A 13,782-nucleotide genomic window follows, 5' to 3' on the forward strand; every position below is an offset into this window, starting at 1 on the left:
CTGGTTCCAATTTTCCCACTTGGAAAATAACACAGTGTTGGGGGAAAATGTTCCATCTATCTTTGGAGGAAGAAAACACGGGAGCAAAGGGTTTGAGGTCACAGTGCAGACCAGAGCGGCAGTCGTAGTGGGCAGATTTCCTTAGAGCTCTCTGAGCACCGGAGTGGGTGTGAGGGGCTGCCTTGAAGTGGTGAGCTCCCCGTCAGAGTAAGTATTTAAGGACATTCCTATACTATGAGGTCAAATTAGGTCACCTCGTGGGTCCATCCCGTCTGTGAGCTTTGTCTGAAACCATCACAAACCCGTCGGCCAGTGGAGGACCAGCCCTCAGGTGAGTGGTCAAAGAGAGACAGCCTAGAAGGGAAGGAATAACTTTGAACTTGGAGCCAAAGGGCACGGAGGTTCAAATGCCTTCTCTGTCTTCATTTTGGGCAGGTTACCTACCTTTAATCTTGTGGGGCCTCAGTGCCCTCGTCTGTTCTGTGGGATTCCACTACTCGCTCCGCCCGACTTCTAGAAGTCCTGGAGGGAAACTCGAGGTTCTATGCACGCAGCCTGTGACCTTCACCCTGCCAGTGACGATGACAGCACCACGGACGATGATGACAGACAGTGGGTGGAGTACACATGCTCCCTGGTGCCAGGGCTGTGCTCCTGATGGGGACATTTCTTCTGTCTCCTCCTAAACCCCATTCTCTCTCTCTCTCTTAAAACACTCATTTTATTATTTTTAAAAATGCGTTTATTTATTTTTGAGAGAGAGAGAGAGCAAGTGGGGGAGGGACTGAGAGAGAGGGAGACACAGACTCTGAAGCAGGCTCCAGGCTCCCCGCTGACAGCACAGAGCTGGACCCACGGGCGCTCGAACCCACTAACCACGGGATCGTGACCTGAGCCGCAGCGGGACACTTAGCCCCACAAGCCCCGTTCTCAATCCTGCAGATCGATGCCGCCTCCCTGATCGCTGCCTCCGTCATGGCCGCACCGTGTGCGCTCGCCCTCTCCAAGCTGGTCTACCCCGAGGTGGAGGAGTCCAAGTTCAGGAGCCCAGAAGGGCTGAAACTGACCGTTGGGTGAGCACAGCCAGAGGGCAGTCTGGGGAAGGGCTGTGGAAAAATCGGGTGAGTGGGGGCTCAGGAAGGGGAGGCAGGGAGCAGGGGCTGGAGGGGCTGAGGGGGAGAGGCTGGCAGGGGAGCAGGAGCCTGGCCAGGGGCAGCAGTGGCCTCTCTGCCCAACCGCAGGTCCCCTCGGCTGCCACCACGCAGTGGCCGTCCTGCGTCCTAATTTCCAATCCCGGCCCGGCAGGAAACCACCGGCTGGTCAAGCAGAGTGGCCGGGGGGTGGGGGGGGCACCACCTACTGCACGCGTGCTGGGGAGGGTCCTGCCAGGGCCCCAGGCCACCTGCCCCCCACGCCTTGCCCTCCCACCACCGGGGTGGGTGTCAGTCCCAGACTGAGCCCTGTCCTTGATTTCTCTCATCTGCTGCCTCTTCACCAGTGCCTTAGTGACCTCGTGTAAAATTAATCTGCTCCAAATGTTGAAAAGGCCCCACTTTTGACAAATGTGCCTGGGGTCACAGTGGGCAGTCCCAAACTCCCAAATTCCTCAAGGTCTACGGCAGCACTGCCCTGTAACAAACAATGTGAGCCACATCTATAATGTTAAATTCTCTAGGAGTCGTGTTCTTTAAAAGTCAAAAGTGGGGCCCTTGGCTGGCTCTGTCCATGGTGTGTGGGACTCTTGACCTCTGGGTCTTGAGTTCAGGCCCCAAGTCGGGTGTGGAGATTACTTAAAAAATAAATAAAATCTCGGGGCGCCTGGGGGCTCAGTCGGTTGAGCGTCCAGCTTCGGCTCAGGTCATGATCTCGCGGTCTGTGAGTTCGAGCCCCGCATCGGGCTCTGTGCTGACAGCTCAGAGCCTGGAGCCTGCTTTGGATTCTGTCTCCCTCTCTCTCTGCCCCTCCCCCCACTCATGCTCTGTCTCTCAAAAATGAATAAATGCTAAAAATATATAACATTTAAAAAATAAATAATAAAAACAAAATAAAATCTTCAAATGATAAATAAATAAACAAATAGGGGCACCTGGATGCTCAGTCGGTTAAACCACTGACTTTGGCTCAGGTCATAATCTCACAGTTCATGGGTTCTAGTCCCGCATCGGGCCCTGTGCTGACAGCTCAGAGCCTGGAGCCTGCTTTGGATTCTGAGTCTCCCTCTCTCCGCCCCTCCCCTATTCATACTCTGTATCTCTCTCTCTCTCTTAAAAATAAACATTAAAAAATATTTTAATAAATAAGGGTCAAAATAAACAAGTAATTTTAATGACGAATTTTTAAGTAGTCTTCATGCCCAGCACGAGGCTTGAATTCACAACCCTGAGATCAAGACCTGAGCTGAGATCGAGAGTCAGACACTTAACACACTGAGCCACCAGGGTGCCCCTTAATAAAATATTTTTTTAACCCAATATGCCCAAAATATTATCATTTCAACATGCAATCAATACAACATTAATGATGACTTCACGTTCTTCTTTTTGTACTTAATCTCTGAAACCTGGTGTGTGGTTTATACTTACAACACACCTCAGCGCTGGCCACCAAGTGCTCTGAAGCCACACGTGGCTGGTGGCTCCCAAATGTGGACACAGCGCTGTGCTGGCCGTCGGAGGCTAATCCCAACACTCGGGTCAGCACCTTCTCCCCCTTCAACAGCTCCTTTTCCCCACTCCCCACCCCCGATCAGCACCGTCTCCCCCCTCCCCCACCCCTAGGATCAGCACCCCCCACCCCCACCCCCAGGTCTCAGAACAAGACAAGGACCCTGGGCCCTGAAATACTTTATCCAAGCTTCTCCTCTGAGTCTGTAGGATGAGGATGAGGAGCCCACTGCTGGTGGGGACAGGCTCGTCATGACGGTTCTTGGTCCCCAAAACAGAGACGCTCAGAACGTCCTAGAAGCAGCCAGCAGTGGGGCTGCAGTGTCCGTGAAGCTGGTTGCCAACATCGGAGCCAACCTGATCGCCTTCCTGGCGTTGCTGGCCTTCGTCAACGCGGCCCTGTCCTGGCTGGGGGCCATGGTGGGCGTCCCGGAGCTCAGCTTCGAGGTACCGCTGGGCCGCCCACCTGATAGCGTGGGGCGCCCTGGGGGCGGGGTGGGGGCGGCAGTGGGGGGACCCCCGGCAGAGCCCAGGCCAGCCCGGGTCCCCCCAGCCGCCCCCGTTCTGTGCCGCAGCTCATCTGCTCCTACGTCCTGCGGCCCGTGGCCTTCTTACTGGGCGTGGCCTGGGAGGACTGCCCGGTGGTGGCGGAGCTGCTGGGCACCAAGCTGTTCCTGAACGAGTTCGTGGCCTACCAGGGGCTCTCCCAGTACAAGCGGCGCCGCCTGGCCGGGCTGGAGGAGTGGGTCGGCACCAAGAAGCAGTGGATCTCCGTGAGTGTCCCGGTCCCCTCCCTGAGGCCCCCGCCCCGCCCCCCAGCTGCTGCCCCGCCTCCAAACCCTGCTACCCCCAGCAGGCCTCGCTGCCACCTTCCTGAAATCCTGGAGGAGGCTGAGCTGCAAGGAAATGGTCTTTTTTTTTTTTTAATGTTTATTTATTCTGAGAAAGAGAGAGAGAGAGAGCGAGCGAGTGAGCGAGCGAGCACGCGCGCGTGCGCACAGAGGAGGAGCACAGAATCCCACGCTCGAACCCACGAATGGGGAGATCACGACCTGAGCCGAAATCAAGAGTCGGTCGCTGAACTGATGAGCCCCCCACCCCCACCCCGGCGCCTTAGGGAAGATCTAAGACCTCCCTGCAGACGGGCCACCATCCCGTGTGGCTTTGGGACGGCCACTAAGCCTTGGAAACTGGTGTCATTTGTGCTGTGGCTGCCCTCAAATGGAGTAAGGGGGGGGGGGGCGCTCCACGTTCACGGTCATCGTGGTGGATTCAGTTCAGGGGCTGGCTTTTTCTGTGACTCAAAAATTCTATAAAATGAAACTTTCTAAACAAATAAAAGTTCGGTGCAGCATCGCTGAGAATAAAACAATTACCGGTCACCTCGCCATCCTAAAATAACAGCTAGTGTTGTTTTATGCATTTTCTTCCTTTTTAGGAGAGTTTTCATGGTTGCTATTTTATATATATATACTTTTTTATTTTTTTTGAGAAAGAGGGTGCAAGTGAGTGAGAAGCAGAGAGAAAGAGAATCCATGAGGGGCAGAGGGAGAGACGTGGGGCTCACCTGGGAGTCTTCTTTACCCCAAATGGATCTCACCCAGTGTGGGACTTGAACTCATGAACTGTGAGATCATGACCTGAGCCGAAGTCAGATGCTCCACCCCTGAGCCACCCAGGTGTCCCCACACGGTTGCTGGTATAGCACCCACCCTGGGCGGTAGCCAGCTTTGCCCACCTTCTGTTCTGATAGAAACATCATTTGTGACGCGTGTGTGTGGTGCATTTCACCAGGGCCCAGCGCGGGGCCCTGCGGGTTAACTGCACCGTTCGGCTATTTTATGCGGCACCGCAATGAATAGCTGTGTGCACAGAACTGCTCCCCCCCACCCCCACCCCCTGGTCGGTTCCTCCGAGCTCTCCCAGATGTGGGCCGACTGAATCACAGGGCCCGAATCTTCCAGCGGCTGCTGCCAGGAACTTCCCCAAAGGGTGGGGGTAACTGAAATGGCGCCCAGCCACGCGGGGGGCTCTGAATTCACTGCGTGCTCCAAGCACCAAGCAGCCTCTTGGTTGTGCTACTTTAACGGCAAATACGGCAAATGACAGCTCATTTTAATTTGCGTTTCTTGGGTTATGAGAAACTTTTAACGCAAAATTTTTTTTCTTTTAAATTATGTTTAAATCATAAGGGAATGTAGCCTCCGGTTGAAAAAAAAAAAGTTTGTGTGAGATCAGAAGTACAGATTTTTCCTCAATCCTTGTCCTCAGTCCCTGTCTCCATCTCTCCTCTAGAGATAATAGATGGGAGGCTCCTTGAGGGTTGTTTTTGTGTGTGTGTGAACTTCTCTCCTTAGCAAGTGTTTGTTGAGATCTCTAAGGGGCCAGGCACTCTGCTAGGCTTCAGACATTAGAAGGGGAATTAGACAGACATGGTCCCTGGTGTCATGGAACTTACATCCAGTGAAAGGAACAAGAAAGCAAAGGAATAAAAAGTAAAATCACCACAGTTTGTGTTAAGTTCTGTGCAGGAAACAAAAAGGGAAACCGAGGAAGGTCTTTCTTGGCTGGGCTGTCAGCCCAGCCCTCGGGCCCCCCTGGGGTGTGGCATGTAGGCCACGACTTGGAGGGTGGAGAAGGGGCCAGGTGAGGCTGGGAAGAATATTCCAGGCAAAGAAAAGGCATGTGCAAAGGCCCTGAGGTTGAAAAGCACTTGTCTGGAAAACTGAAAGGAGAGAGGCACAGTTAGAGCAGATGGAAATTGTAGAAGAGACTGGCACTGGCTGAGGAGCCATAGAAAGTTCCTGAAGATTTGACATTTGACATTTCAAGATTACGCAGGCTGCTGGATAGAGGGTGATTGTAGGTGTGCAAGCAGGATGCGGAGCCTTAATATTTTTCCATCAATTTGTACAAATCATGTGATAAAGACCTTAACCTTTTTCCAATGTATTTTATACACATATTTTTCCTAGTCTTTTCTCCCCCTTCATCTTGTATTCAGGGATTTTTCCTTTAACAGATTTTATGCCAAATCTTTTCCTTTGTGATTTCTTCTATTACTTCTAAACTTAGAAAGGCATCTCCATTCCTGAAATCTGGTAGGGGTTAAATTCCTGACACAATATGGTGAAATATTTAAAGGCAGGAGTTTTGCGGTCAGACAGAACTGAAGTTCATGCTGTGTGAACTTCCTCCGTTACTTAACCTCTCTGAGGCTCAGTTTTGCTCCTCTCCAAAATGAGAGATATAATGCTACTTTGTAAGTATAATTCCTATCTTCCTCTATTTTCTATTATTTGATGTTTGAAGTATCAGTATTGATCTGCTTCCTTGCTCCAGAACGAGGGTTTTCAATGTGGCATGAGATGTGGTGTAAAGCTAATTCTTAAAATTCCAAATTCTTTCGTTTGGCTCTTAACACCTCTTTCTGGGAAATTAACTGTCCCCGTGGGAGAGGAAGAAGAATTACTTTGCTTAAATATCCAGGGTCTGCCTGGCGTTTCCCGTGCCGTGTGCGGCCCTCACGACGGCACTTCCAGGCAGGTGCCGTGATTCCCACCTTCCAGATGGAGACGCAAAACCTGAAAGAGGCTGTTCACTCAGTTCATCTGGTCAGAGGCGGGGACAAGCCCGGAGCCCGCGCTGGCTGGGCTCCCAGGTCCTCACCTCTTCCGTAGGCTGTGCTCCGTGGTCTCCAGGTCTGAGAGCCCAGGTCAGGCCTGCAGTGCTGGGAAGGGCCAGTCACCCGGGGCCCCCAGGCCACGGAGCTCAGCGGGGCAGGGCCAGCCTGGGCAGGGCCCAGAGCCTGAACCACACCGGGAAAGACTGGCAATGAAGATGAGGGGCCCGAGGGCGCCTGGGTGGCTCAGTCCCTTAAGTGACGGATTCCCACCTTCCAGATGGGAAGAGCCCAAGTAGTTGGGCTCAGGTCATGATCTCATGGTTGTAGGTTCAAGCCCCGCACAGGGCTCTCTGCTGTCGGCACAGTGCCGGATTTGGATCCTCTATCTCCCCCTCTCTCTGCCCCTCCCCCTGCGCGGTCTCTCTCTTAAAAATAAATAAACATTTAAAAAAATAAATGGAGATGCGGAGCCTGAGGTGACAGAACAGGGGCTGCTCTCGGGTGGCGCGGACTGAACGGACATGGAGGCGGTGCGCCAGGCCTGGGGGTGGCAGCAAAGGTCAAAGACGCACCGCATGTGGGTGAAACCAGGGCCGGGGGCCGGGGTGGCGTGGGGGCGCCCCGCGCGAGCCAAGGGAGGCCCCTCCTCACTCATCCTCTGCATTTTCAGGTCAGAGCAGAAATCCTCACGACGTTCGCCCTCTGTGGATTTGCCAACTTCAGTTCCATTGGGATCATGCTGGGAGGCCTGAGTGAGTGCTGGGCGCCTGGCCCTGATGCAGCTTCCTGGGGGGGGGGGGGCGGTCTTTGGCCTCAGTTGTCCCGTAGGTTCAGGGCAGGGCTTGAGCAAGGTGGCCCTGGGGTTTCCTCCTGGCCTCATGACCTCTCTGCCACCAGGGGTCAGCACCGTGGGGCTCGCGCCTTGGCCTTGCAGGGCACCCCGGGCGCAGGGGTCTGGGGAGGGACGGAAGGTGCGGTGCTGGCCCGAGGCCTTGGCTGGCAGCTCCCACACCCACGGTGGACACGCAGCCCTGGCGAGGCCTAGGGAGGCGGGCCCTGCCCGGTTCTCGGCTCTGTACCAAAAACTGTCCACTCTTCACAATCCCCCCGCTGGGTGGTGTAACTATCCCATTTTTCAGAGTAGGAAACTGAGTCTTGGATAAATGAAGCGATGGCCCCAGTCTCTCAGCCAATAAGTGGCTGAGCCCGTATTTAATCCCAGCTCTGCCTGACTCCAAATGCATGTTCTTGTCCAACATCTGCCGTTGAGGGTGGCAGGTGTGGGGTGCTACCTGGGGCCCCAAATCAGGCCAAGAAGGGTTCCCAAACTCAGTGGGTGGTCAGGAGGAGGAAATCGACCCCTCTGGCTGCCCAGAAGAGGGGGAGGAGCCATCCAGGGCACCCAGAGGCACAGAGTCCGGGCAGCGGGTATATGGCTCCCCGGCCCTAAGCACCCTGTGCACCTGCAGCCTCCATGGCCCCCCAGCGGAAGGGCGACTTCTCCCAGACAGTGCTCCGGGCACTCTGCACGGGCACCTGCGTGTCCCTCGTGAATGCCTGCGTGGCCGGTGAGTGCGGGGCTGGCAGAGCCCTGATTCTCTCACCGGCCCCCAGCCAGGGTGGGATGCCGGGGCTCTGGGCCCTCCGGAAGTCCCTGGGGGTGGGGAGGTGGGGCACAGGCCATGCCCGGCAGCTGCCTTCCCTGCACAGGGATCCTGTATGTGCCCAGGGGGCCTGAAGTTGACTGCACGATCCTCCTGAACGCAACCCTTAGCAGCAGCAGCTTTGAGGTGCTCCAGTGCTGCCGCAGGGCCTTCCAGAGGTGAGGCCTGGGCCGTGGGCCAGGGGGCCAGCAGTGACGAGGTGCAGAAGACCCGGGTGCCCTAGGGGTGTCTTTGGCACCAGCGGGAGGGGTAGAAATGTTATGGCTGTGGCTGATGTGGCGGGGGGAGACGGAGGTGGGGCCTGAAGACCAACCTTGGGGAAGGAGGGGGCACCAGAGGCACAGAACAACTTCCCCAGGGCTGCACAGCCTTCAGGGGCCAGCAGAGCCAGGCCAGGAGCCCAGACTGCAGCCATCACTTCTTTTCAGCACCAGCGCAGAGGTCAGCCCCGGGGCCCTGGACACCTGCTGCCGACTCTACAACCACACGATGTGTGCATAGTGGGGACAGCACGTCTTTGGCCGTCTGGGGGCTGTCCTTCCCCACGGAGCACCTGTCCCCTGTCCCTGGGCCCTCTCCTGGTGGAGTCACAGGGCTCAGACTTGCCGCAGTCACCGTTGGAAAGGAATGATCAGGAGAGCAGGCAGGGAGTGGATGGTGTGGAGGTGAAGGACGCCCCCTAGTCCTTGTCCCCTTCCTGCCTCCTCCCGAAATGTGACTTCTTGGGGTCACCTCCGCCTCCTCTTCTCTCTCCTCCACCTCCAAACAGCACCCTGGTCTTCTTGTCTCCCCACCTTGCATCTCTCACGTGCTTCCACCAGGGGGCCCCACTCCTGGGGCTTGCAGCCCACTTCCTCTTCCCTGGGCTCGGGGATCCTGCCTCTGCGGGGACGGGGTCTCCTGGGAACCTCTGCCTCTACTTTCACACACTCCCCGACCACCTTTGCACAGAGCACTTCCCAAACGGGGGGCCCGTGGGACACTGGCCTCCGAGGTGTTTGGGAGAAGCCAGGATCCACCAGGCATGGAAAACAAGGGGCTGAAGAGAGTCAGACAGGTTTTATTTTGTGTTTCTGTTTTACTGTGGACTCATTAAAGCTTGATGTAGACGTGATAGGAGACGTTTTCCAAATTTATTCAACTATATCAACCTTTCTCTTTTTTTTTTTAATATTTATTAATTTGGGGGAGAGCACAAGTGGGGGAGGAGCAGAGAGAGGCGGACAGAGGATCCAAAGCGGGCTCTGTGCTGACAGGCTGACAGGAGCAAGCCCGATGTGGGGCTCGAACTCACAAACTGTGAGATCATGACCTGAGCTGAAATCGAACGCTCAACCAGGCGCCCCAACCATGAGAACCTTTCTGATGGGAGCATCTCTTAGTTGAGGACCCCATGGAACTCAATTTGGTAAATATTGGTAATATTAACTACTTTACATAATTGTAATAATCACCACTGTTTACGTAGCGCTGTGGTTCCCAGAGCTCCGAACATTCTAACTCAGTCTTATTTTTTCTTTTGTAATCTTTTATTTATTTTTGAGAAAGAGAGCAAGAGCACAAGCAGGGGAGGGGCAGAGAGAGGGGGACAGAAGATCCAAAGCAGGCTCCGTGCTGACAGCAGCAAGCTTACAACCCATGAGATCATGACCTGAGCTGCAGTCGGATGCTTGACCAGCTGAGCCACCCAGGCGCCCCCTAATCAACGTTTACAACAACCTTATGACGTCAGGTACTGTTATTATCCCTGGTGGATGAATCAGAGGCCCAGAGAAGTTAAGTAACTTGCCCAGAGCAACACAGCTAGGAAGAAGAAGAGGCAAGATTTGAACCCAGGCCATCCAGCTTCACAAGCCGAGTTTAATCTCCTGGCCATATTGCTAGCATTCAAGGAACTCAGTTGGGTGACCTGTGCTTCCCTCTTCCCCTCACCTTTTCTCCCCAGCCCCATCCTGCTGTTTCGGTGGGTAGGATTCTGATGCGTTTTCCCTGCCTCTGAGCCTTCACTTCCGGGGTCCCCATCACCCAGCACACCCTGCCCCTCTCCCTCTGCCTTTGCTGCTCCTGCCTCACTTTCTGCTTCCCCAGGAGTTTTGGCTGAGTGACCTGCGATGCCCCTGTCCCTGTGGTCGCCGGGCCACCGTTCCCTCGCTCACCTCTGGCAAATCAGGCTTCCCAGGTGGAGTCAGCGCTGGCCTGAAGAGGAGAGAGCGGGAGCCTGGGAGCAGTCACTCTGCTCTGTCGGGGCGTTTGCTTCCACTGGGCACTGGCCTTGCTCCTGGGACCCCCGCAGGCTGGCCTCCGGGCCTGAGTCCTTCCCCTTAGTTCTGCAGACCAGAGTCTTGGCTCCACCCCTGCACCTCAGCTAGGCCTTTGCCTTGCTCTCTGCAGCTCCGCTCCCTGCCCCTGCTCCCTGTCCCTGCTCCCTCTGAGCTGAACCATTTCCCCATATCAGACCCTAGCCCCTTCCCTGCCTGTCTGTTGGGTCAGGGAGCTGCCTGAGGGCCCCCGACCCTAGACCACCCCACCGTCCTTCTCTGGACTCCTGCATGCTTGTCCCTGGCCACAGGTCTCCCTGCGCTTCTGTCTCTCCCCTGGGATTCAGCACAGGGCTAGGGCCACAAAAGGCCACAAAGAAATGCAGGTGAAAGAATTGCAACTTCTCTCAGAGCCACCAGTGCCTGCGTGTGCACCACACCCTAAGTACATGCAAGTGTACTCACACGTGCTCTCAGTACTGCTCTGATTGGGGTGCAGGCACAGAATTCAGGTCTCCTTAGTCATCAGACCTTCCCTCTACCATCCTCCCCCCCGCCCTGTGCTCCTTCATCCTTATTGGTCACCTGCAGAAGCTGGGGCCCCTTTGAGGGTAGGACTGCAGGATACTCTGCCTTGAGAAGGCAGCAATGCTGGGACCAGATGCTTGTGCTTAACTGCATCCCAAGCAGCAGCCCTAAGTCAAGATCGGCACAGAAGCCTCTACTTGCACCTTCCACTGCCAGGGCAGACATTGCTAATCAACCACAGCACCCTGCCTTCCACAGCCAGGGCAGACATTGCTAATCAATCATAGCACTCCAGACCCTGAAACCTGAAGGGGCTTCAGAATCCCCATCAGTGTGGTGCTGGATGAGCCCTCTGAGACTCAGGATGCCTTTTCAGGAGAGAACTATTTGCTCCCCCTGTGCTAAGAAATAGACCCTAAGAACCCAAACTGGCACTGATTTTGTGTCCCTGGCCTGGGAAGGGCTGGGGTTTTTGTAAAAGACTCTAGAAACTAAGGGCGTTGGAGCAGAGAGGGATCCTTGCAAAGAACTAGGCCTGTGTCGCAATGTGTGTGCTCCAGGATTACGCACTGCTCAGTTACTCAGGCAAGGAGATACGCCGAGTGCCCGCTACGTCAGTCAGCTTGGGCTGCCGTAACAAAACGACACGGCCGGGGGCTTAAACAGCACGTTTGTTTTGTCATAGATTTGGAAGCTGGAAGCCCAAGACCAGGGTGCCAGCACGCTCGGTTTCTAGTGATGTCTCTCTTCTAGCTTGCAGATGGCCACCCTCTCTGTGCCCTCGCCTGGCGGACAGAGAGAAAGAGAGAGAAACAGCAAGCTCTCTGGTGTTTCTTCCTATAAAAGCGCTAATCCTATCGCGGGAACATCACCCTCGTGACCTCATGTAACCCTACGCACGTCCCCACGTTCCCATCTCCAAATACCATCACATTGGAGATTAGGGCTTCCACATCAATTTGGGGGGAAACAATTCAGTCCGTAACACGTGCTATGTGCCAGGGTCTGAGCTAGACAAGGGAGCAGCAGGAAACCAGACTCTGATAAGCTATAGAACTGAAATCTACCTTCGAGAAGAAGGTTGGCTGGGAAGGGAAGACTAGCCAGACACAGGAGGTGACCTTGAGAGGAGGGAAGGGGGACAGATCTCCAGCGGAATTCTCCAGCATCCATAAGTGGCTGGCCAATGGCATTATTCAAGGTTCTTAGTACATCAGAAAGTGAAAATGATGCCAGAATAGGGTTATACAAATTATGATTTGTACTGTCACATATTTTAACACAGAATACACTGTAATATTGGGTTACCCGCAAGATAATGACAGGATTTCTTTTCAGCTAAAGCCCAACTGAATAATTTAAAAAGCCATTTTTATTAATATCAAAAATTTCACTGTGATTGCATGTTTTTATGTATTAGGTTTCTTTTTTTAGTACATACATTAGGTTTCTTGAAATATGTAGATTCTGTGCTCTTTTTTTTAATTTTTCTTTTTAAAATTTATTTATCTTGAGAGAGAGAGAGAGAGAGAGAGCACAAGTGAGGGATGGGCAGAGAGAGGGGGAGGAGAGGATTCCAAGCAGGCTCCACACTGTCAGCACAGAGCCCGAGGTGGGGCTCGAACCCACAAACTGTAAGATCATGACCTGAGCTGAAGACAGACGCTTAACCAACTGAGCCACCTAAGCGCCCCGGATTCTGTGCTCTTCTGTATTTAGTGTAATGACAACCAACATTTAATATATATATTGTTTCAAATTAAGTCCTGGTGGGGTGACCTTTTGCAGCCAACATGACTACAGGAAGGACCTACTTTGGAGATGTCAGCGGAGGTCTACATTGGAAACCTTTCATGCATGTGAGGCTCCTGACCCCCCTCCCGCTGCCCCGCTGCGTGGGCCTAACCAACCACCAGCAAGTGGAACTGAATGGGCTTTACTCACGGAAAGGCCTGCGGCCCAGAGTGTAGGGAGAGCAGACGTCTTCTGGACGGGGCCAGCTGTGGCTGTCCACGGAGCTGACACAGACCGGGAGTGTGCATCCCCGGGTTGGGGAGGGGGGCCCAGAGGGACTGTCCAGCCTGGGAGTTGGGGAGCAGGGGGGAGCAGCCACATCATGAGGCCCAGACAGTGGCCCAGTAGTGGGCCCAGGCCTCTGCCTTATGTCTGGGGAGCTGGGTGAGGAGAAGGGAGCAGCCCGGAGCACCAGAAACCCGCACACACACAGCGTGGCCCACGGTCTGTGCTGGAGACCAAACCCTCAATCCGCCTGGACTAATCTTGCGTAAAAGACAATAATAGTAATAAAGGCATATGATGTACAAGTCCAGTTCTTTATTGTTAGCTTCAACAAACATACAATTACTCTGTCAAATTGCTATGAAGTTTCTGGATGTCACTGTGAGTATCTATTAGATGATTACAGGCCTATAAGCAGATGTGGGCCATTCCGTCGGTGCTTTGAATGGCATTGTCCTTTAGTAGTTCCTGTGAATGAAGACTTGTCTGAGAATTGTCTCCTCGGGTGATTTGTCCTGGTGTCAACTTCTCTAAGGAAATGTGGCCAAAGGCTATGGGACTCTGGCTGAAATCCAGGAAACCTGCCTTTCAGATGAGAGAATGTATGCAGGATGGCACAGACAGGCGAAGGATGCCAAAGAACTTATGCAAATCCTGCCCCCTCAAGGGCTGGGGTACAGCCTCCTAGCCCTTAAGTGTGGGCTGTGCCTAGTGACTTGCTTACAAAGAGCACAGAATCAAAATAGAATAAGAAAAGAGCTTTGCTGTAGAGGGGCGCATGCGTGGCTCAGTAGGTTAAGAATCTGACCTGGGCTCAGGTCATGATCTCACGGCTTGTGGGTTTGAGCCCCGCGCTGGGCTCTGTGCTCACAGCTCAGCGCCTGGAACCTGCTTCAGGTTCTGTCTCCTTCTCTCTCTGGCCCTCCCCTGCTTGCACTCTCTCAAAAATAAAGAAGCATTAAAATTTTTTTAAAAGAAAAAAGAAAGTAACCTTCCTGCATAGAAACCTGGCACACACTTTAGCC

General features: G+C 54.0%; 1 protein-coding gene and 1 long non-coding RNA gene across 3 annotated transcripts in view; both read left to right on the top strand.

The window, feature by feature from the left end:
* Positions 1-9,066, top strand: part of SLC28A1 (solute carrier family 28 member 1) — a 45,001-nt gene extending 35,935 nt beyond the window's left edge. The window contains exons 12-18 of one of the 2 annotated variants that reach the window (XM_029952580.1): positions 943-1,073; positions 2,942-3,110; positions 3,239-3,436; positions 6,959-7,040; positions 7,758-7,856; positions 7,999-8,110; positions 8,381-9,066. In XM_029952580.1, coding sequence (XP_029808440.1) covers positions 943-1,073; positions 2,942-3,110; positions 3,239-3,436; positions 6,959-7,040; positions 7,758-7,856; positions 7,999-8,110; positions 8,381-8,453 — 864 coding nt within the window. In that variant the 3' untranslated portion in view covers positions 8,454-9,066. The remainder of the gene's footprint in view (positions 1-942; positions 1,074-2,941; positions 3,111-3,238; positions 3,437-6,958; positions 7,041-7,757; positions 7,857-7,998; positions 8,111-8,380) is intronic. The other variant, XM_029952581.1, reaches the window with a different exon arrangement.
* A 525-nt stretch (positions 9,067-9,591) lies between these two features.
* On the top strand, positions 9,592-13,062 carry LOC115302785. Its single transcript, XR_003913627.1, has 2 exons — positions 9,592-9,684; positions 12,527-13,062. It is a non-coding gene; the product is annotated as an uncharacterized LOC115302785 (long non-coding RNA).
* Positions 13,063-13,782: the final 720 nt, after the last annotated feature.

Source organism: Suricata suricatta, chromosome 9 (assembly GCF_006229205.1).
Source record: "Suricata suricatta isolate VVHF042 chromosome 9, meerkat_22Aug2017_6uvM2_HiC, whole genome shotgun sequence".
NCBI classification, from domain to species: Eukaryota; Metazoa; Chordata; class Mammalia; order Carnivora; family Herpestidae; genus Suricata; species Suricata suricatta.